General features: G+C 40.0%; 2 protein-coding genes across 2 annotated transcripts; one reads left to right on the plus strand and one right to left on the minus strand.

Annotated features, from left to right (window-relative positions):
• Positions 1 to 1,708: 1,708 nt before the first annotated feature.
• Positions 1,709 to 10,797, minus strand: cops6 (COP9 signalosome subunit 6). The gene is made up of 10 exons (XM_062040086.1): positions 10,734 to 10,797; positions 10,193 to 10,318; positions 9,991 to 10,122; positions 9,828 to 9,916; positions 6,176 to 6,238; positions 6,063 to 6,110; positions 5,865 to 5,979; positions 4,078 to 4,170; positions 2,029 to 2,129; positions 1,709 to 1,958 (listed from the first exon to the last, which is right to left on the minus strand). The coding sequence occupies exons 1-10, from the start codon at positions 10,795 to 10,797 to the stop codon at positions 1,818 to 1,820; spliced, it is 972 nt and encodes a 323-aa protein (XP_061896070.1). The 3' UTR covers positions 1,709 to 1,817.
• Positions 10,798 to 12,581: 1,784 nt separating this feature from the next.
• LOC133644962 (F-box/LRR-repeat protein 12-like) lies at positions 12,582 to 20,301 on the plus strand. Its single transcript, XM_062039729.1, has 3 exons — positions 12,582 to 12,765; positions 12,861 to 12,936; positions 18,906 to 20,301. The coding sequence occupies exons 1-3, from the start codon at positions 12,665 to 12,667 to the stop codon at positions 19,905 to 19,907; spliced, it is 1,179 nt and encodes a 392-aa protein (XP_061895713.1). The 5' UTR covers positions 12,582 to 12,664; the 3' UTR covers positions 19,908 to 20,301.
• The last annotated feature ends 534 nt before the right edge of the window (positions 20,302 to 20,835 follow it).

Below are 20,835 nucleotides of genomic sequence, written 5' to 3' on the forward strand. Positions count from 1 at the left end.
GGAAAAGTCCAAAAGCATCGTCATTATTCATGTAGTTTATTTTTTTTTTTTTTTCATATTCCATCCTACGCCTAAGGAAGATGTTTCAAGTCCAAAATAAACGGAAAAAAGCTTTAAAATATATACGGAAAAGTCCAAAAGCATCGTCATTGATAATGTATTATTTTATTTTATTATCTCACGCCTAAGGAAGATGTTTCAAGTCCAAAATAAACATTGGAAAATAAAAAAAGGTTGACTTGTGCTTGTTTGGCTCCTTCCTCATAAAAACAGCGGATCATTAAACGTCGTTAACTCAGACTCGTCCAATAGGACATATTGAACACGTTGCACCAAGCTGTCATTGAACGCAACCTAAAGCTTTAGAATATACGGAAAAGTCCAAAAGCATCGTCATTATTCATGTATTTTATTTTTTAATTTTCATATTCCATCTCAAGCTGTTTTAAGTTAAAAAAAACAACAAAAAAACATTGGAAAATAAAAAAGGTTGACTTGTGCTTGTTTGGCTCCTTCCTCATAAAATCAGCCGATCATTAAATGTCGTTAATGCTGACTCGTCCAATATTGAACACGTTGCACAAAGATGTCCTTGAACGCATCCTAAAGCTTTAGAATATACGGAAAAGTCCAAAAGCATTGTTAATAATCATGTTTTTGTTTTTTTTCATATTCTATCTCACGCCTAAGGAAGATGTTTCAAGTCCAAAAAAAACGGAGAAAAAAAAAAAAGGTAAACTTGTGCTTGTTTGGCTCCTTCCTCATAAAAACAGCGGATCATTAAATGTCGTTAATGCTGACTCGTCCAATAGGACATATTGAACACGTTGCACCAAGCTGTCCTTGAACGCATCCTAAAGCTTTAGAATATACGGAAAAGTCCAACAGCATCGTTAATATACATTTATATATATTTTTCATATTCTATCTCACGCCTAAGGAAGAGGTTTCAAATCCAAAAAAAAACCTTGGAAAAAAAAAGGTTGACTTGTGCTTGTTTGGCTCCTTCCTCAGAAAAACAGCCGATCATTAAATGTCGTTAATGCTGACTCATCCAATATTGAACACGTTGCACAAAGATGTCCTTGAACGCATCCTAAAGCTTTAGAATATACGGAAAAGTCCAAAAGCATCGTTAATAATCATGTTTTTGTTTTTTTTCATATTCTCTCACGCCTAAGGAAGATGTTTCAAGTCCAAAAAAGTTGGAAAAAAAAAAAAAAAGGTAAACTTGTGCTTGTTTAGCTCCTTCCCCATAAAAACAGTGGATCATTAAATGTAGTTAATGCTGACTCGTCAAATAGGACATATTGAACATGTTGCACCAAGCTGTCCTTGAACGCATCCTAAAGCTTTAGAATATACGGAAAAGTCCAAAAGCATCATTAATCATGTTTTTGTTTTTTTTTCATATTCTATCTCACGCGTAAGGAAGATGTTTCAAGTCCAAAAAAAAAAGGTTGACTTGTGCTTGTTTGGCTCCTTCCTCATAAAAACAGCGGATCATTAAATGTCGTTAATGCTGACTCATCCAACGAGAGACCCCCACTTAGGCCCCTCCAGAGGCTGTTAAACAGCAGGAAGGCGACTTCAAACCAAACTTGCCACATTGTGTAAATTTCATGAGCTCGTCTTAAAAAAAGTGCACATGTAAGAAAAGGCGTGCCGCCCCTTTAAGAGATGGGGGTGAAAAAATGCACAAGCCCTATGAAAAAAATAACAGTAAACACTTTATTACATACATCACGGTGACATGGGAATCAAACGGGGGTGAAAATGTTCGTTTGCAGTGGTAAGAGCCTCAGTTTGTTGACCAATCAGAAAAAGAGTCCTCTCATCCGGCGCCCGATGCCCTGGCGGTCGTAGAGGACGTTGAACTTGTTGATGAACTGGTTCATGCTGTTGCAGGTCTTGGTGATGGAGCCCAGGTAGGCCATGAGGCCCACGTCGTTGCATTGCTGCAGGGCCACACAAGAGGGCGACGTCACAACAGTGTTTTGGTATTTGGCGGGTGATAAGATGTCTTACGTCGTAGAAGTCCGTTTTGAACTTGATGGTGCTGAGGACCGGCAGTCGGTGGCACAGGGCGTTGGCTTCTCGCAAGATCTCGTGGTTGAACGGAACTTCACCTGGCGGAACAGAGGCGGTGAGCGAAAACTCGAGCAGCTCTCAATACACCTGATTAAATCACCCAAAAAATATTTTATTTTAACCATAAAACAAAAGAATATACAGTACAGGCCAAAAGTGTCTACACCTTCTCATTCAATGCGTTTTCTTTATTTTCATGACTATTTACATTGTAGATTGTCACTGAAGGCATCACAACTATGACTGAACACGTGTGGAGTTATGTACTTAACAAACAAAAACAAGTGAAATAACTGAAAACATGTTTTATATTCTAGTTTCTTCAAAATAGCCCCCCTTTGCTCTGATTACTGTTTTGCACACTCTTGGCATTCTCTCGATGAGCTGAAAGGGTTTTCACTTCACAGGTGTCATAGTTTTGATGCCTTTAGTGACAATCTACAATGTAAATAGTCATGAAAATAATGAAAACACATTGAAATGAGGTGTTTCCAAACTTTTGGCCTGTACTGTACGTTTAAGATGAATAAAACATGTTTCATTGGACAGCGTCATCTGGTGGGACACTTTAAGGGGGCAATTTTGCCGATCATTCACAATCCTTATGTAAAACAAGAGCATATGTTTTTATTTTTTTATGCATTCTAAACACTTAAACGCTAGCAAAAGTCAGCTAATAATGGATCCAATGAGATTTGCTCTATTACGCCTATAAAGCCCTCTAAAAAACCCCCATCTAGGTTTTATATACACCCTGTAAGTATATATGTCATGTAGTAACATTCATAATAACATGTAATACTTAAATATTTTGATCACTTTAAGCATACGGCGGTATATTAATTTCACTTTCCCTTCAACAACAACACTACTAATCATGGCCGACTTAATGAGCAACAACAAAGACTACTTCGGGACAAGTGATGATCCACAAACTTCTATTTTTTAGCCTGAATATAAGGAGGACGACATACACGTTTTAAAAGCTGTGAGCTAATAGTGAAACTCTAAGCATCATGTCGCAGTATTGCTAAGTGCTGAACAAGAAATATAAACTACCAACATAATAAACCAATCACTTACTGTACACTGTCTGCTCTCACTTGGATGTTTATATATTCCCTTTACATCAACAATTAACCACTTTTTGTGCCTTTCTTGCCACCCACGGCCGGGTCTAAATTGAATTTCAAAGTTGACAAAGTTTGCGGTTTATGTCCACAGCCTTCTACGATACAGGTGAGGCACGATGTACAGTATATTGCTCAACATGTCAATAGCAGTATAAGCCAGTTAGCCCTCTGTGATCAGCGTTGGCGCTTATAATAAATATGGCTAATATCCTGGTCACGAGATGTAAATAAGGATTGTTGGCGTTTTTTCGGATGTTTTAAGAGGGCTTTATGGGCGGAATTGTGTATTCCTATACTGCCACCTCTTACTTGCCATATATTACAAGTTAGAATGCATGATTAAACAAAAAAAAGACTGTCATACTTAAGGATTGTGAATGAAGTTCCCCTTTAAATTAGGTCAAATTTGTAAACGTTTTTTTTTTACATTAGGAATATTTTATAAAACGTTTAAATAAAATACTATTTTTCCCCCCAAATCTGATATATTTGACATTTACTTAAAAAGTCAAAATGCAGGTTTTCATTGGACAGTGACAAGAAAACAGCTCCATCTAGTGGGCTAATACTGACTTGAATGCAAAGATACCATCCATCCATCCATTTTCCAGCGCCCGCACATTAATAAACCTGACAGCTCATCCATCCGTTTTCTACCGCTTGTCCCTTTCGGAGTCACAAGGGGTGCTGGAGCTTATCCCGGCTATTCAATTAAAAAAAATAAACGCTAAGATGTTGCAGAGGGGTAAGAAAAATGGAACACTGCCAGAAAGTGACGTACACGTGACGACGCGCTGCGAGAAAGCGTTTTGAAGCTCAGACATTATTTTGTCGCTCGCCAACGGTGTCTCACCTGCTTCTGCGGCTTTGACGTACTCCAGGATGATCTTCACGCGACTGTGCAGCATCTTGATGGCGCTGTGCTGGACTACCAGGTGCTCGGCGACTATCACCACAACAACAACAACTCGGTGAGACACTGAAACTTCAATGATGTCCCAGTATGACCTAGTGTTGTCCCGATATCAATATTTTGGTACCGGTACCAAAATGTATTTCGATACTTTTCTGAAGAAAGGGGACCACAAAAAATGCATTATTGGCTTTATTTGAACAAATAATGTTAGGGTACATTAAACATATGTTTCTTATTGCAAGTTTGTCCTTAAATAAAATAGTGAACATACAAGACAACTTGTCTTTTAGTAGTAAGTAAACAAACAAAGGCTCCTAATTTAGCTGCTGACATATGCAGTAACATATTGTGTCATTTATCTACCTATTATTTTGTCAACATTATGAGGGACAAGTGGTAGAAAATGAATTATTAATCTACTTGTTTATTTACTGTTAATATCTGCTTACTTTCTCTTTTAACATGTTCTATCTACACTTCTGTTAAAATGTAATAATCATGTATTCTTCTGTTGTTTGATACTTTACATTAGTTTTGGATGATACCACAAATTTGGGTATCAATCCGATACCAAGTAGTTACAGGACCATACATTGGTCATCTTCAAAGTCCTCATGTGTCCAGGGACATATTTCCTGACTTTATAAACATAATGCTAATTTTTTTTAAACGAAAGAAGATGTGGTGCCAAAAAATATTGATGTAATCATAGTATTATCGACTAAATACGCTCTTGTACTTGGTATCATTACAGTGGATGTCAGGTGTAGATCCACCAATGGCGTTTGTTTATATTAATCATAGTAGTATCGACTCGATACGCTCTTGTACCTGGTATCATTACAGTGGATTTTAAGTGTAGATCCACCAATGGCGTTTGTTTATATTAATCATAGTAGTATCAACTAAGTACGCTCTTGTATTTGGTATCATTACAGTGGATGTCAGGTGTAGATTCACCAATGCCGTTTGTTTATATTAATCATAGTAGTATCGACTAGATACACTCTTGTACTTGGTATCATTACAGTGGATGTTGGGTGTAGATTCACCAATGTCGTTTGTTTATATTAATGATAGTAGTATCGACTAGATACGCTCTTGTACTTGGTATCATTACAGTGGATGTTAGGTGTCGCTCCACCAATGCCGTTTGTTTATATTAATCATTGTAGTATTGACTAGATACGCTCTTGTACTTGGTATCATTACAGTGGATGTTAGGTGTAGATCCACCAACGGCGTTTGTTTACATTGTGACGCCGGTGAGCTACGGTGTGTAGTGAAGCACGTTTAGCTATTCCTCGTCCTGCAGGGATGATACTTGTAAGAAACTTACTTTATTTGTCGCTATGGAGACGAGGATTAGTGATTTAGAAGTAGCTACAACACTGCAGACTGCGGATGGACTTTAGCCGCTAGCTAGCTAGCCATGTCTTAAATCACCTCTTCCTGAGGGCGTTTCAGTGTTATAACTTCACCTTTATCGTTAGTTTTTAAGCCAAAATGCGTCCGTTCTCCCTTTTCTGTCTACATACTGTTTCTGTTTGTAAGTACTCCGTGATCATGCGCTGCCGAACATGCTCGTCCGCTCGTAAACCAGCAATGACACGACGTGACGACGGGGGGGGGGGGACCGGTACTTCTTAATACCGAATATGATTCATTAGTATCACGGTACTATACTAATACCGGTATACCATACAACCTTAGTCCGACCTTACCTGTGGAGTTCTCTCCGGTGCCGGTGGCCGTCATGCGGGCCACGTGGTCCACGCCGATCCTCTCGGCCTCCTCCGTGGCGAGGGTGTAGTTCAGCTCGGCGAACAGCATGGTGGCCTGCGTCGGGGAGACAAGGACGTTGAAAGGAGCGTCGTTGCTGCGGTTACAGCTAAAAAGGTCACACTTGAGAGGACGGCTACCTCGCCGCTGATGATGTCAATGACGGACTCGAACACGCTGACCGGCAGCTGAGGAAGAAAAACAATTAACTTCTGGAGGGTGGCGACAGTTTGATACCGGAACAGACACTCACATCAGTGTGTTTGGTCAGGGGGTTGAGCTTGAGGAAGAGCGGACTCTCGATGATTTCACACACCTGACAGGAGAATCATAACAATCAAGGTGGTGAGGATATTTAGTAGGGATGTCCGATAATGGCTTTTTTGCCGATATTGTCCAACTCTTAATTACCGATAGCGATATATACAGTAGTGGAATTAACACATTATTATGCCTAATTTGGACAACCATGTATGGTGAAAATAAGGTCCTTTTTAAAAAAATTAATAAAATAAAAGAAGATAAATACATTGGAAACATTTTCTTGAATAAAAAAGAAAGTAAAACAATATAAAAACAGTTACATAGAAACTAGTAATTAATGAAAATGAGTAAAATTAACTGTTAAAGGTTAGTACTATTAGTGGACCAGCAGCACGCACAATCATGTGTGCTTACGGACTGTATCCCTTGCAGACTGTATTGATATATAATGTAGGAACCAGAATATTAATAACAGAAAGAAACAACCCTTTTGTGTGAATGAGTGTAAATGGGGGAGGGAGGTTTTTTGGGTTGGTGCACTAATTGTAAGTGTATCTTGTGTTTTTTAAGTTGATTTAATAAAAAAATAAAAAAACGATACCGATAATAAAAAAAAACGATACCGATAATTTCCGATATTACATTTCAAAGCATTTATCGGCCGATATTATCGGACATCTCTAATATTTACTAGTCACTAGTGATGGGTCCGGCAACACCGATGCATTGGCGCATGCGTCGAGCTCATAGAGCAAAACCCTGTGTCGGTGCGCGTACCGCTTTTAGAAAGTCACGTGACCGATCATGAGCTGATTCGGCCACGTGACCGATACGCGAACTGTGTCGCACTGACGCCAAACTGTGTTTATAAGGAAGCGCATCTGTCAACGAGATGCTGCCGCCAACAGAATCGCCGCACTTCTGTCGTTGGTCATTTGTCGTCGTCGGAGATCATGGAGCAGCCTCAGGCAAAAAGAAAGATTTCCGCCGTGTGGGAATATTTTGATCATATATCGGGAAAAAAAGGTATTTGTGTTCATTTCCTTGTCGTTTCATCCTGTTCTCTCAAAGTTTCCACTTGATCTATTAGAATTCAAAATCTCTTCAAAATGATTCTTAGTTTACTATTCATATTTTCCGCAGGTTAAATGTCGCATTTGTACGACAGAATCGTCGTACATTAACAAATCCACCTCCTCAAAGCTGTCAGCCGGAGAAATAATAACTAAGAAGAGAAATCGTCTAAAATTTTATACGTTGGAAAAACTATTTTTTTGGAATAAAAATGTGTAAAAAAAACAACATTCCCAGTCCACAAGCATCCTCATTCACAACACGTTCTCTTAGATTTCCATGTTATGATACATGTTCACATTATTTATTGACTCTATCTAAAAAAGATACAAATATATTTTTATTTAAATGAAGATATTAAATAATCCTAAATGAAATACAATGACTTGGTTTATATTATTGTATATACTAGGTCAGGGGTCGGCAACCTGCGGCTCTAAAGCCGCATGCGGCTCTTTAGCGCCGCCCTAGTGGCTCTCTGGAGCTTTTTCAAAAATTTATGAAATATGGAAAAAGATGAGGGGAAAAAAAAAAGTTTTTTCTTTTAATATGGTTTCTGTTGGAGGACACACATGACACAAACCTCCCTAATTGTTGTAAAGCACACTGTTTATATTAAACATGCTTCACTGATTCAAGTATTTGGCGAGCGTCGTTTTGTCCTACTAATTTTGGCGGTCCTTGAACTCACCGTAGTTTGTTTACATGTATAACTTTCTCTGACTTTCTAGGACGTGTTTTATGCCACTTCTTTTTCTGTCTCATTTTGTCCACCAAACTTTTAACGTTGTGCGTGAATGCACCAAGGTGAGTTTTGTTGATGTTATTGACTTGTGTGGAGTGCTAATCAGGCATATTTGGTCACTGCATGACTGCAAGCTAATCGATGCTAACATGCTATTTAGGCTAGCTATATGTACATATTGCATCATTATGCCTCATTTGTAGCTATATTTGAGCTCATTTAGTTTCCTTTAAGTCCTCTTAATTAAATTTATAACACACTATTTGTATGTAATATGGCTTTTAATTTTTTGCGGCTCCAGACAGATTTGTTTTTGTATTTTTGGTCCAATATGGCTCTTTCAACACTTTGGGTTGCTGATCCCTAGGGATGGTACTCGAAACCGTTTTTCCCGGTTGTTCGATAAGAAAAGAACAGAGTCCTCGGACTCTAATCCCTTTTTGAGAACCGGTACCCGTTATCGAGACCACTATAGTAAAGAAAAAGAGTTGGTTCTTTATTCGAATCCCGTCCCGACCAGAAACGCTCCGTGTGACATCACAAGAAATCAGTCACGTAGCTCAGTCATTAGGCGCAGATAGCGAAAGCAGGAAAAACAATGGACGGGAAAAAGCGCTCCAAGGTGTAATAAAGTTCAAAACAAAAGGTATAATCCAATGAATAACTTTACTGAGAGATTTGAGCAGGGTACAAACACATGAAGAACACTTTTACGACCCACCGGAAACATAGCAACCAGGCTAGCAACGCACCTCCTTTACGGCAGCTGTCGCAACGTTCTTAAAGCAACCACAGCACATACATATATATACACCATATATGACATGATCTCCCTTTTTCAACTTTTGTTTTTCTTTTCTTGTAAACAAAACAAAATCACACTGTATTTGTGTTGTCTGTATAATTATAAATAATGCAGACGAGGCGTGTTGGCTGAGTTCTAGACGTTTACTTTCACGGGTGACGACCTGCAACAACACTTTTCGGGGCTACCGCGCATGCTCGTCACTCCCGTTGCATGATGGGTAGAGTAGTTGTTATATTCCCTAGCTCATAACATCTTTCCCCCTATAAAGAAATAATGTTAACTCAATAAAGTGTATTTCTTTTTTTAGCTTTAACTTTTCATTTTTTAGCATTGTAACCACATTTGCAAACAACTTTTCTCTTCATAGAATTTTCTTTGAATAAAGAAATAAAGTGCAAAAATGTCAAAGCATCATAACAAACAGTTATGTCAAATAGCAGCAGAATTGCACTTTTTGGAGAGCTGTATTATTTCCAGTTTTGTGCCCAAGGGACTGATTTTATTTAACACTATAGTATTATTTATACACCTATAGTGATCACAGAGACAGGTTGTTTTTGTGTTACCTTATACATTTGTTTTTCTGAAAAATCCCACTTAATATACTTTGGGTAACAACAGTCAACATTTATTTATTTCATTTTATTTTTTTAGGAGGGTAACAGTCAATATGTATTTATTTTTTTAGATTAAATTGTGTTCTTATATAATAAAAGTTAGCTTTTGTTAAACCAAATATTGTGTTTTTTTTTTCCATATACAACAACCTATCTGGACTCGATAAGAGAATCGATAAGGAATCGGTTCGATAAGAGGATTCGATAATAGACTCGAACTCGATAATTTCTTATCAAACATCATCCCTACTGATCCCTGTACTAGGTCATAAAATCAGTGTCAGTTGAGTCGGTCCATAGGTAGGGATTTTTAATGTCCAGCAGATGTCAGTATTTAGTGACACAGTATCGAAACGCTTCATGACGCCTCATCAACCCATCACTACTGTTCACCCACCTGCTTGTGAATATGGATATCAGACTGGTCCGGGGGGCCGCCGGTGGTGTACCAGCCCAGGAACTCCATTTCTTTGAACACCTGTTTGACTGCAAAAGCCCACACATGATGATTATTACTACTTCCTACCCAACACCAATGCTATTTTTTTCCAAAAGCTCACATTGCTCCTCCTTGATGTAGTAGTACTCCTTGTCAATGTGTACTTTGTCGTCCGTGGTGTGCGAAAGCAGCTCAAAGGAGTTCATCACCTCGATGTTCCGGCCCTCTTGCTTCCCGATGAGCGCGCCGATGACTGGGAAGGTGAGAGACAACCGCAGCCATTACACAACAGTCCAGCCTGACAGACAGGAACACACACACACCTTGCATGGGTCTGCCCTCTTGTGAACGGATCCGTATCCAGTGGTCGGATATGTTGAGAATGACGAGAGGATGCAAAGCCACCGATACGCTGCCGGTCATCCCGGAAGCCATGACACCGGGGCTGGCTGCAGACACACAACACAACACACAGGGTCACTTCTCAGCAATTAACATAATTAAATACAGACTTGCATGCAGTGTGGAAAAGCAACAATATGACAGCTATATGGGATTTGGGGGGGCGAGTACTAACTTTATAGTAGAGCCTGACTCATGTATTGTTGTTGTGCAGTGACACAGTATGAGTCAAATAAACAAAGAAGTTAAAATAGCCTCAAACTAGCTGAGTTGTTGACATATTTGCCAGCAACTAACCAAACCTGTGTCAGCCCAGAGCTACACACCGAACATTTGTCTGCCAACTCGCTCCAACACCAAAGTATATCACCGCAGACGGACATAATTGTGTTTAGGCGTGGAGCTGTGTCGCTGTAATGGAGGGAATTTGGGATAAATGTTGAAATAAAAGAAGGTACTCGCCTGCCCCGTCTACTTCCATTCCGCCGCCGTTGCTGGTCGCCATCTTGTGCCGAAAGACGCGCATGCGCCGTGGGCTGGTGAACTTTAAGCGAGCATGACTGAGATGTTTTAAAACAATATATTCAACATAAAATCATAAAGAATGTATTTATATATTTAGGGATGGATAAATATGTTTATTTTTATTTTTAAGGTTTTAAATAAAGTGCATTAACTGACGCCGGATGTTGTAGGCAAGTAGCTAGTGTTTCCGGCGGAAACATTCCTGTTATTGTTTATTTATTTATTTTTTATTGAACAACAAACGTACATTTAGAATGTACACAAAAGTCAAGGCACTTTCAACATAACCAACAATCTACACTTCAGGTTGAGCAAATCACGACATCAGAAAAAACATGTCAAGGAAAGAAAACAAAAGCAAATACAGATAGAGTATTAAATATTAATAAATAATATAATAAAAAATATGAAGAAAAAAAAAAGTCATAAAGGGCTACCTAAATCACTTTAAATGTTTTTAACAAAAATATCAATTTAAGGGCTTTTGTACTCTTAATCATCCTCCAAGATTTGATTGATAATTGTAAACAATTAAGCCAATTACAAAATATCGGCCTTACTTTCATAAATCGACATTTATGTAGAAATATTTTTTTTTGCCATAATAATGTTGACAAACATTTCTATGTTACAGCCGTTTATAATATATATGTTGTCCCTCAGCGTGTCCGGCCAACACACTCACTCCAGAAATTTAGACAAACTTTATTGGGAAATGTTAAATGCTTTTATTAAAAAATATATATTCAACGTAAAATCATAAATAATTCATTTATATATTTAAGAATAGATAAATATGTTTAGAGACTGTTATTTTTAAGGTTTTAAATACAGTGCATTAACTAACGCCGGATCTTTTAGATGTTATCTAAAAAATATATTCAACGTAAAATCATAAATAACTCATTTATATATTTAATAATAGATAACTATGTTTAGACACCGTCATTTTTAAGGTTTCAAATATAGGGCATTAACTGATGCCGGATCTTTTAAGGCAAGCAGCTTGTGTTTCCGGCGGAGTGTTGATGAAGGCGCATTGTTGTTGTTCTTCAGCGTATCCGGTCAACACACTCACTCCAGAATATTAACAAACTTTATGGGTCCACAAGAGACATTTTAAATTGTTTTATTTAGAAAATATATTCAATGCAAAATCATAAATAATTCATTTATATATTTAAGAATAGATAACTATGTTTAGACACTGTCATCTTTGAGATTTTAAATATAAGGCATTGTCACGCCAAATTTCTTCCCTCTACAAAATCCTTCCCTCCCCCATTTACTTCCGGGGCTGCGTCCAATAAAATCACAAAGTTGCCGGGGGTCCTTAACCTGCACGCGACTGTCCTGTTTCGTGCCTGTACAAAAAAACAACAATTATCGATTTCTTCAGATTCCAGCAGCTGTCAAAGACGAAGTATCCTTCCAGCGACGGGCAGTCAAAGCCGAAGTGCTACCGATCGCTGTCAATGACGTAAGAGGAAACATGACCTCGGAAGGAAATGGGGAAGGGAAAGTTTTTGTAGAGGGAAGAAATTTGGCGTGACACCGCCGTTGCTGGTCGCCATCTTATACGGAGAACTGCGCATGCGTTGTGGGTTGGCTCACTTTTCGCAAGTATGACTGTGATTTTTTTAAATATATATATTTAACGCAAAATCATACATAATTTATTTATATGTGTAAGAATTGATGACTATTTTCCTACATCGTTATTTTTAACGTTTTGAATATTGTAAATAAACTGACGCCGGAACTTGTAGGTAAGCAGTGGGTGTTTCCGGCGGAGTGTTGATGAAGGCGCACTCCTGTCGCGCTTCAGCGGATCCGTCCACTAAAAAGTGTGGAGTTTCACTGACATAATGGATGAATTCACAACTTGTAGCCTCGAATACCTCCCAGAAAACATCTTAATTGACGTGTTGTCTTATTTGAGCATACGCGAGCTCGTCCGAGCAGGAAGGTAAGACGACAATAAACCCCCCCCCCTTATTGATCCTGATGACAATAACCGCTCCCTGACTCCTGTTTGAAGTGTTTTTAATGGCGTCCCTTCAGAGTGTGTAAGCGATGGAGACGTCTTGTGAAAGATCAAAGACTGTGGAGACTTGTCGACCTGACTGCGTGGAAAGGGGTAAAAAAGACTTGAACTATCTCTACAACTTGTTCTTATTTTGCCAGCTGCGTAAATTGTATCCTGTATGTTGTGTTAAGTGTTTTTCTTTGTGTATCTTACCATAAAGTGTCCCTCAACTCTAATTCGGGCACAAACTGTGAAGTGAAGTGAATTATATTTATATAGCGCTTTTTCTCTAGTGACTCAAAGCGCTTTACATAGTGAAACCCAATATCTAAGTTGCATTTAAACCAGTGTGGGTGGCACCAGGAGCAGGTGGGTAACGTGTCTTGCCCATGGACACAACGGCAGTGACTAGGATGGCGGAAGCGGGGATCGAACCTGAAACCCTCAAGTTGCTGGCACGTCCACTCTACCAACCGAGCTATACCGCTAAACTGTCCCTCTCTTTAGCCTAACTTGTTTCTGTTCACTTAAATGGGACGACTTAATATGAAAAAACAACTTTTCTTACCTTTAGGTACCTGTCTTTTGTATATTTGGGATATTTGGAAACGTTTACATACACTTGTAAAGAACATAATATCACGGCTGTCTTGAGTTTCCGATCATTTCTACAACTCTTTATTTTTTTGTGATAGAGGGATTGGAGCACATACTTGTTGGTCACAAAAAACATTCATGAAGTTTGGTTCTTTTATGAATTTATTATGGGTCTACTGAAAATGTGAGCAAATCTGCTGGGTCAAAAGTTTACATACAGCAATGTTAATATTTGGTTACATGTTTGACGTGTGTTTGGGGTCATTGTCCTGTTGGAACACCCAACTGCGCCCAAGACCCAACCTCCGGGCTGATGGTTTTAGGTTGTCCGGAAGAATTTGGAGGTAATCCTCCTTTTTCTTTATCCCATTTACTCTCTATAAAGCACCATTTCCATTGGCAGCAAAACCGGCCGAAAGCATAATACTACCATCACCATGCTTGATGGTAGGTCAGGTGTTCCTGGGATGAAAGGGCTGGGTATTGTGGCCAAACAGCTCAATTTTTGTTTCATCTGAACTTCAGAACTTTCCTCCAGAAGGTCTTATCTTTGTCCATGTGATGTCAGAAGAAACAAAAATTGAGCTGTTTGGCCACAATACCCAGCAATATGTTTGGAGGAGAAAAGGGGAGTCCTTTAATCCCAGGAACATCAGACCTACCGTCAAGCATGGTGGTGGCAGTATTATGCTTTTGGCCTGTTTTGCTGCCAATGGAAATGGTGCTTTACAGAGAGTAAATGGGACAAAGAAAAAGGAGGATTACCTCCAAATTCTTCAGGACAACCTAAAATCATCAGCCCGGAGGTTGGTTCTTGGGCGCAGTTGGGTGTTCCAACAGGATAATGACCCCAAACACACGTCAAAAGTGGTAAAGGAAGGGCTAAATATAGCAATAGATATCTGTCTATTACCTGACACCTTCTATGTTAGCTACTTCTCTTTTCTATTTTCTGCTGGATTTACTCTCTATTTTATGCTGTAGTTGTCACATATACTATAATATTGTACATGGTAATTGTTATATATTGTATATATGATATAGACATAATATAATATATCAGTATATATAATATACTGTACATATATTATGTAAATATTACGTATTTATGTTATATTTTATATTGCTATATTTAGTCTATTTATACCTGCATTGTCCTTTCCATCCTTACACTTTCCATCATTGTAACTGAGCTACTGTGTGGAACAATTTCCCTTGTGGATCATTCAAGTTTGTCTAAGTCTAAATCAGGCTAGAATGAAGGTTTTAGAATGGCCTTCCCAAAGTCCGGACTTAAACGTGTGGACAATGCTGAAGAAACAAGTCCATGTCAGAAAACCAACAAATGTAGCTGAACTTTGAATTTTGTCAAGAGGAGTGGTCAAAAATTCAACCAGAAGCTTGTGGATGGCTACCAAAAGCGCCTTATTGCAGTGAAACTTGCCAAGGGACATGTAAGCAAATATTAACATTGCTGTATGTATACTTTTGACACAGCAGATTTGCTCACATTTTGAGTAGACCCATAATAAATTCATAAAAAAACAAAAACTTCATGAATGTTTTTTGTGACCAACAAGTATGTGCTCCAATCACTCTATCACAAAAAAATAAGAGTTGTAGAAATGATTGGAAACTCAAGACAGCCATGACATTATGTTCTTTACAAGTGTATGTAAACTTTTGACCAAGACTGTAAGTCCTGCAAATGTGAAATGAAACCATGGAGGCATGGCGGAGATATTTATGAAACAATCTTGCCTTCGTACTTCTTCCAAACGTTTTTACCCAATGAGCTTTGTGCGAATTTGCCATTGTAGTCTGACTTTGTACTCAGTAAGTTCCTTTTTTTCCCGCTATTCTCTTGTTGTGGGGCAGACTGGCTTGTAGATGCACATGCATCCTCCGCTGTTGCCATTTCTAATACAAAGTAGCGTATAGTTCTAACTTATGCCTGTCAGTAGACACGCTATAAAAACTACAACATGGCTGACGGGGAGAAGACACAGTCGAAGTAAATTAGAGCGTCCACAAAACGGTCAGAAAGCGGCTTGAAGATTGTCTTTAAAACGTAATCCATGCAACATTTTGACCAAATAAGCACCATTACATTTTATGGAGACCACAAGTCTTTTAAATGTAGAAAAATAAATACAATATGATTCCTTTTTACGGTGTCACTGCTGGCGTTAACGCACTTTTTATCAATCACAAATACTGCCTCAGTTTGCACTCTTGACAACTTTACCGCGAGGGGCTGTCAAAAGAAAGACTTCATGGTAAACACTAAGGTGAGTATTAAGTCAACCTTTTTACCTTCATCCTGTGCCATGACTCAAGTAAATTAGTTGTTTCTCAAGTAAATTAGTTGTTTCTCAAGTAAATTGGTTGTTTTAGTCCCTCTCTCAACCCTAACTCGGACATAAAGTGGCCCTGTTTCTACTCTTGACTTGTTTGTTGACATACAATGTCAAAAGAAATACTTAAAGGTCTACTGAAAGCCACTACTACCGACCACGCAGTCTGATAGTTTATATATCAATGATGAAATCTTAACATTGCAACACATGCCAATACGGCCGGGTTAACTTATAAAGTGCAATTTTAAATTTCCCGCTAAACTTCCGGTTGAAAACGTTTCGATATGATGACGTTTGCGCGTGACGTCAACGGTTGAAGCGGAAGTATTTGGAGCCCATTGAATCCAATACAAAAAGCTCTGTTTTCATCTCAAAATTCCACAGTATTCTGGACATCTGTGTTGGTGAATCTTTTGCAATTTGTTTAATGAACAATGGAGACTGCAAAGAAGAAAGCTGTAGTTAGGATTGGTGTATTAGCGGCGGACTACAGCAACACAACAAGGAGGACTTTGAGATGGATAGCAGACGCGCTAGCCGCCGACCTCACCTTGACTTCCTCCGTCTCCGGGCCGCCGACCGCATCGGTGATCGGGTAAAGTCCTTCGTCGTACCGTCGATCACTGGAACGCAGGTGAGCACTGGTCGTGATGAGCAGATGAGAGCTGGCGTAGGTGCAGAGCTAATGTTTTTAGCATAGCTCTGTCGAGGTTCCGTAGCTAAGTTAGCTTCAATGGCGTCGTTAGCAACAGCATTGCTAAGCTTCGCCAAGCTGGAAAGCATTAACCGTGTAGTTACATGTCCATAGTTTGGTAGTATTGTTGATCTTCTGGCTATCCTTCCAGTCAGGGACTTATTTGTTTTGTTTCTATATGCAGTAAAGCCCAATGCTATCACGTTAGCTCAGTAGCTAAAGTGCTTCACCGATGTATTGTCGTGGAGACAAAAGTCACTGTGAATGTCCATTTCGCGTTCTCGACTCTCATTTTCAAGAGGATATAGTATCCGAGGTGGTTTAAAATACAAATCCGTGATCCACAATAGAAAAAGGAGAGAGTGTGGAATCCAATGAACCCTTGTACCTAAGTTACGGTCAGAGCGAAAAAAGATACGTTCTGCACTGCACGCTAGTCCTTCACTTTCACATTCCTCATCCACAAATCTTTCATCCTCGCTCAAATTAATGGGGTAATCGTCGCTTTCTCGGTCCGAATCTCTCTCGCTGCTGGTGTAAACAATAGGAAAATGTGAGCAGCCCTTCCTCCGGTGTCGTCACGCTACTTCCGGTACAGGCAAGGCTTTTTTTATCAGAGACCAAAAGTTGCGAACTTTATCGTCGTTGTTCTATACTAAATCCTTTCAGCAAAAATATGGCAATATCGCGAAATGATCAAGTATGACACATAGAATGGATCTGCTCTCCCCGTTTAAATAAAAAATTCATTTCAGTAGGCCTTTAATGGTAAACACTAAGGTGAGTATAAAGTCAACCTTTTTAACTTCATCCTGTGCCGTGTCTCCAGTAAATGACTTGTTTTAGTCCCTCTCTCAACCCTAACTGTCCCTGTTTCTACTCTGACTTGTTTATGTTGACATACAATGTCCTTCTCCACTCTTACCCCTGATTTACATGGGATGCGTTGCGTAACCGCAAGTCCATGTGTCCGTTTCCACAGCCTACGGAACGGCACCGTCACGGCATCGCCGTTCCGGATCCATTCTCTTTTGTGGGCCAGTTGCTGCAAAACAGCGGATCAATTCAGCGAAAACCTGCCTGTGTTGGACAGGAAGTCACGCACAAACACAAAATAAACTATCCAGTTTACTTTCAAAATAAAATAGCGTGTCTACAAGGCAGGGCGTGTTTTACACTTTTAAATGGACGAGCATGAAGTCAACTTGTAAAAGGTTTTCAGACATCATTTCACCTCGTTGGCCTAAATGCTGGTGCTGGAAACCAAATGAAGGAATCATACACAGGCATATCCCAGGCAGCTATGTGGAAGCAGGGGCGTGGTTTGTGGGAGTCCTGTGCGTTACTGTTGCGATGTTGCGTGCTGAAAATAAATGGAAGTTGTCAAAGTCCTGTGGGTATTGATGGACGGCAAAGTTCGAGACGTTCCGCAGTGTTTACTTCAGTGTTTACTTCGGTGTTTACTTACGTTTTACTCTCGTAAAAGTTTGCGCTGTTTTGCTTCAACAGATGCGGACAACAGATGGCGATGACTTTTCCCTATTCGACATAACTTACTGTTGACGTTAATGCACTTTTTGTGTCGTTTTTACGCATTGAAATCAGAACAGATGCGCAATTTCCGGAAGTCGGCGGGACGCGGATTTTATTTTTTTATTTTTTCCGCGACCCTGCCTTCTCCGCGTTTTTATTGGTCGTCTTCAAAGTAATGAACTTTCTGGTACAATTTCTTAAATTTTGATTCGCCGAAAGTTTTATCAATGACAAATACCGCCTCAGTTTGCACTTGGACAACTATACCGCGAGGAGCTGTCAAAAGAAGACTTCATGGTAATCACTAAGGTGAGTATAAAGTCAACCTGGGTATTGTGGCCAAACAGCTCAATTTTTGTTCCGTCTGACCACAAAACTTTCCCCCAGAAGGTCTTATCTTTGTCCATGTGATGTCAGATGAAACAAAAATTGAGCTGTTTGGAGGAGAAAAGGTGAGGCATTTAACCCCAGGAACACCATTCCTACCGTCAAGCATGGTGGTGGTAGTATTATGCAAAGAACCAAACTTCATGAATGTTTTTTGTGCCTAACAAGTATGTGCTCCAATCATCACTAAAAACAAGAGTTGTAGAAATTATTGCATTATGTTCTTTACAACTTTTGACCACAACTCAATGCATAAAAACTTGTTTTCTTTTGTGTTCTTTTTTTAATGAATTAACGTGTAGAAAATGGATGGATGGACCTTTTTCCAAAACACAATATAGAATGTGAGATATAACAGGATAATGCATACATTTATCATTTGTTTTCAAAACGGTTACAAAAAAGTGGGCCCCCATTTTTATGACTTGATGGGGTCCCTGTGGCCCCGTTTTGAAAATTCCTCGCGCCAACACTGTAACTTATCTTTTTTCTTTCTTCCCCCCCACAAGACGACGTCCCGTATTCTGTGGGCCCTCCTCCGCCAGTATCTAGGTTGTGGACTTCGGTGCTTACGCTTGCGCGGTTTGCTCCTCTCCGTCCGAGGAGGGACGTTCCTCTCCGAAGCTTGGCTCAAAGCTTTGTCCACCAGGTGCCCTCGTCTGGGCAGGCTTTACCTTCTGCACGCAGACCTGAGAAGCCTGCCCAGTTGCCAGTTCCTGCCTCCGTCCCTAAAAGTGCTGGAGCTGCGAGGCTGCGAGCTGCCTCATGGATTCTTCAACCAGGACCTTCCCACGTCCCCAGCGTGCGCTGCAGCCACCTCCAGTGCCAAACAGAAGGAACGTCCCACCCCGTCGGGGATTTCTATCGAATCCTTAATCCTTAATAACGTCCCTTCCTTTAAAGACCATCACCTGCAGAGTCTGACGTCGTGGCAGAGGCTCAGCCGTCTGGAGTTGTGCGACACGTTTCGCGTGACCGCCAACGGGCTCAGGAGCTGTGCCGCCAAGGACGGGACCTGCGGCGTGGAAGGGCTATTCCGGCTGAAGTCCTTGGAAATAAGCATCACGATACGGCAGGGCTACCAGCTGCAAATGGCTTCCTTCGGGCTAGGGGCGGGATGGCTGGGACTGGAGGAGCTCAGCCTGGGCGGCAAGGAGGTGGCACACGGCTTGCTCTGCGTTAGCCGCCTGAAGGACCTGAAGCGCCTCTACCTGAAGGCCTGCACCATCAGAGAGATGCAGATTGTGCGGAGCTGCAGAATGCTGCGTGACCTGGCCGGGCTCCACAGGCTGGAGTTCTTGGACGTGGTCTTTCAGCTGCGGCTGTGCCCCCCCGAGGGAGAGGGCGAGGAGGAGCAAGAGGGAGAGGGCATGCCTGCCGGCGGAGACAACGTCAACAGCGAGAGCAAACCAGATGAACCCATTTCTAAACTGCATCGCACCTTGGCCGTCCTGCTGCCGTGCTGCACGCTCACTTACAGCAATTGCTCGGTTCGGTACAATGAACCCTGAGGGAATGCATCCTCCATGACAGCACTACACCACCAGCCAAAGTTTTTACACAAAGCAAATGTTTGATTTGATCTTCCAATATTGGCTACCTGGAAAAGACAGGTACCACATTATTAGCAACACTTACATAAGAATTGGGAACATTAGTTGACTTAACATACTTCCTACTGTCATTGACATGTTTGTTGATCAATGCCTATTTTAACTCAGGTGCATTTTTTGGGCTGACTGAACAACTTGACATTTTTTATATACAATACAGTCTGTGACACTTTTAAATGACAGGCATTTCTTCTTTTTTTGTCAACATTCATTGTAGACATGCAAACTATATAAATAATGCAAGTAATGTTGATTGTAAATATATACTGTCTACAATAAATCCACTTTTAAAACATAAGAATTGTCATGTTTTCAACATCAATATGCAGAATATACAAGGGTTATTTCTGGTGTTGTTTCATGTATTGTATTTTTTGGTATTTTGTCAACGAAATTCGAATCAGAAGTACTTTATTAATCCCCGAGGGGAAAATTAAGAAATTATTAATATTACTAGATGAGGCAATTCCTGAAGGCATTGCGTGTGAATGCTCCAATGCTGAAGTTGAACTGAAATTCTGGAATTTTTTTTGAATTGTTGGAGTAGAGCAGTCTTTCTCAATTTTTTTTAGAATTGTTGAAGTAGACCACACAATTCCCAAACAGGCTGAATATTCTGAAGTTGGAACAGTTTGAATCAGATGAAAATTGTGGGAATTGTGGAGCTTTGAATAATGTCCCATTGATTTCAATGGGAACTTCCCCCAAATTTGGGAATTTCGGGAAAGGTGGGAATTTTTCTGAAACTGGAAAAAAACAACTTGATGGTCTGAATTTCAAATCGGTCAAGAAATGTTGAAGTAGTAAGATGTTGAATTAAGAAATG

This window comes from Entelurus aequoreus, linkage group LG28 (genome assembly GCF_033978785.1).
Source record: "Entelurus aequoreus isolate RoL-2023_Sb linkage group LG28, RoL_Eaeq_v1.1, whole genome shotgun sequence".
NCBI lineage: Eukaryota > Metazoa > Chordata > Actinopteri > Syngnathiformes > Syngnathidae > Entelurus > Entelurus aequoreus.

What these genes read in the sequence shown, in the direction of transcription:
- cops6 (XM_062040086.1), bottom strand. Translation starts at nt 10,797, where the DNA reads ATGCGCGTCTTTCGGCACAAGATGGCGACCAGCAACGGCGGCGGAATG. An exon ending in CGTCAAAGCCGCAGAAGCAG is followed by an intron (nt 2,130 to 4,077) that starts GTGAGACACCGT and finishes CTGTTCCGCCAG; the next exon opens with GTGAAGTTCCGTTCAACCAC. An exon ending in TCAAAACGGACTTCTACGAC is followed by an intron (nt 1,959 to 2,028) that starts GTAAGACATCTT and finishes GTGGCCCTGCAG; the next exon opens with CAATGCAACGACGTGGGCCT.
- LOC133644962 (XM_062039729.1), top strand. Translation starts at nt 12,665, where the DNA reads ATGGATGAATTCACAACTTGTAGCCTCGAATACCTCCCAGAAAACATC. An exon ending in GAGCTCGTCCGAGCAGGAAG is followed by an intron (nt 12,766 to 12,860) that starts GTAAGACGACAA and finishes GCGTCCCTTCAG; the next exon opens with AGTGTGTAAGCGATGGAGAC. An exon ending in ACCTGACTGCGTGGAAAGGG is followed by an intron (nt 12,937 to 18,905) that starts GTAAAAAAGACT and finishes CCCCCCCACAAG; the next exon opens with ACGACGTCCCGTATTCTGTG.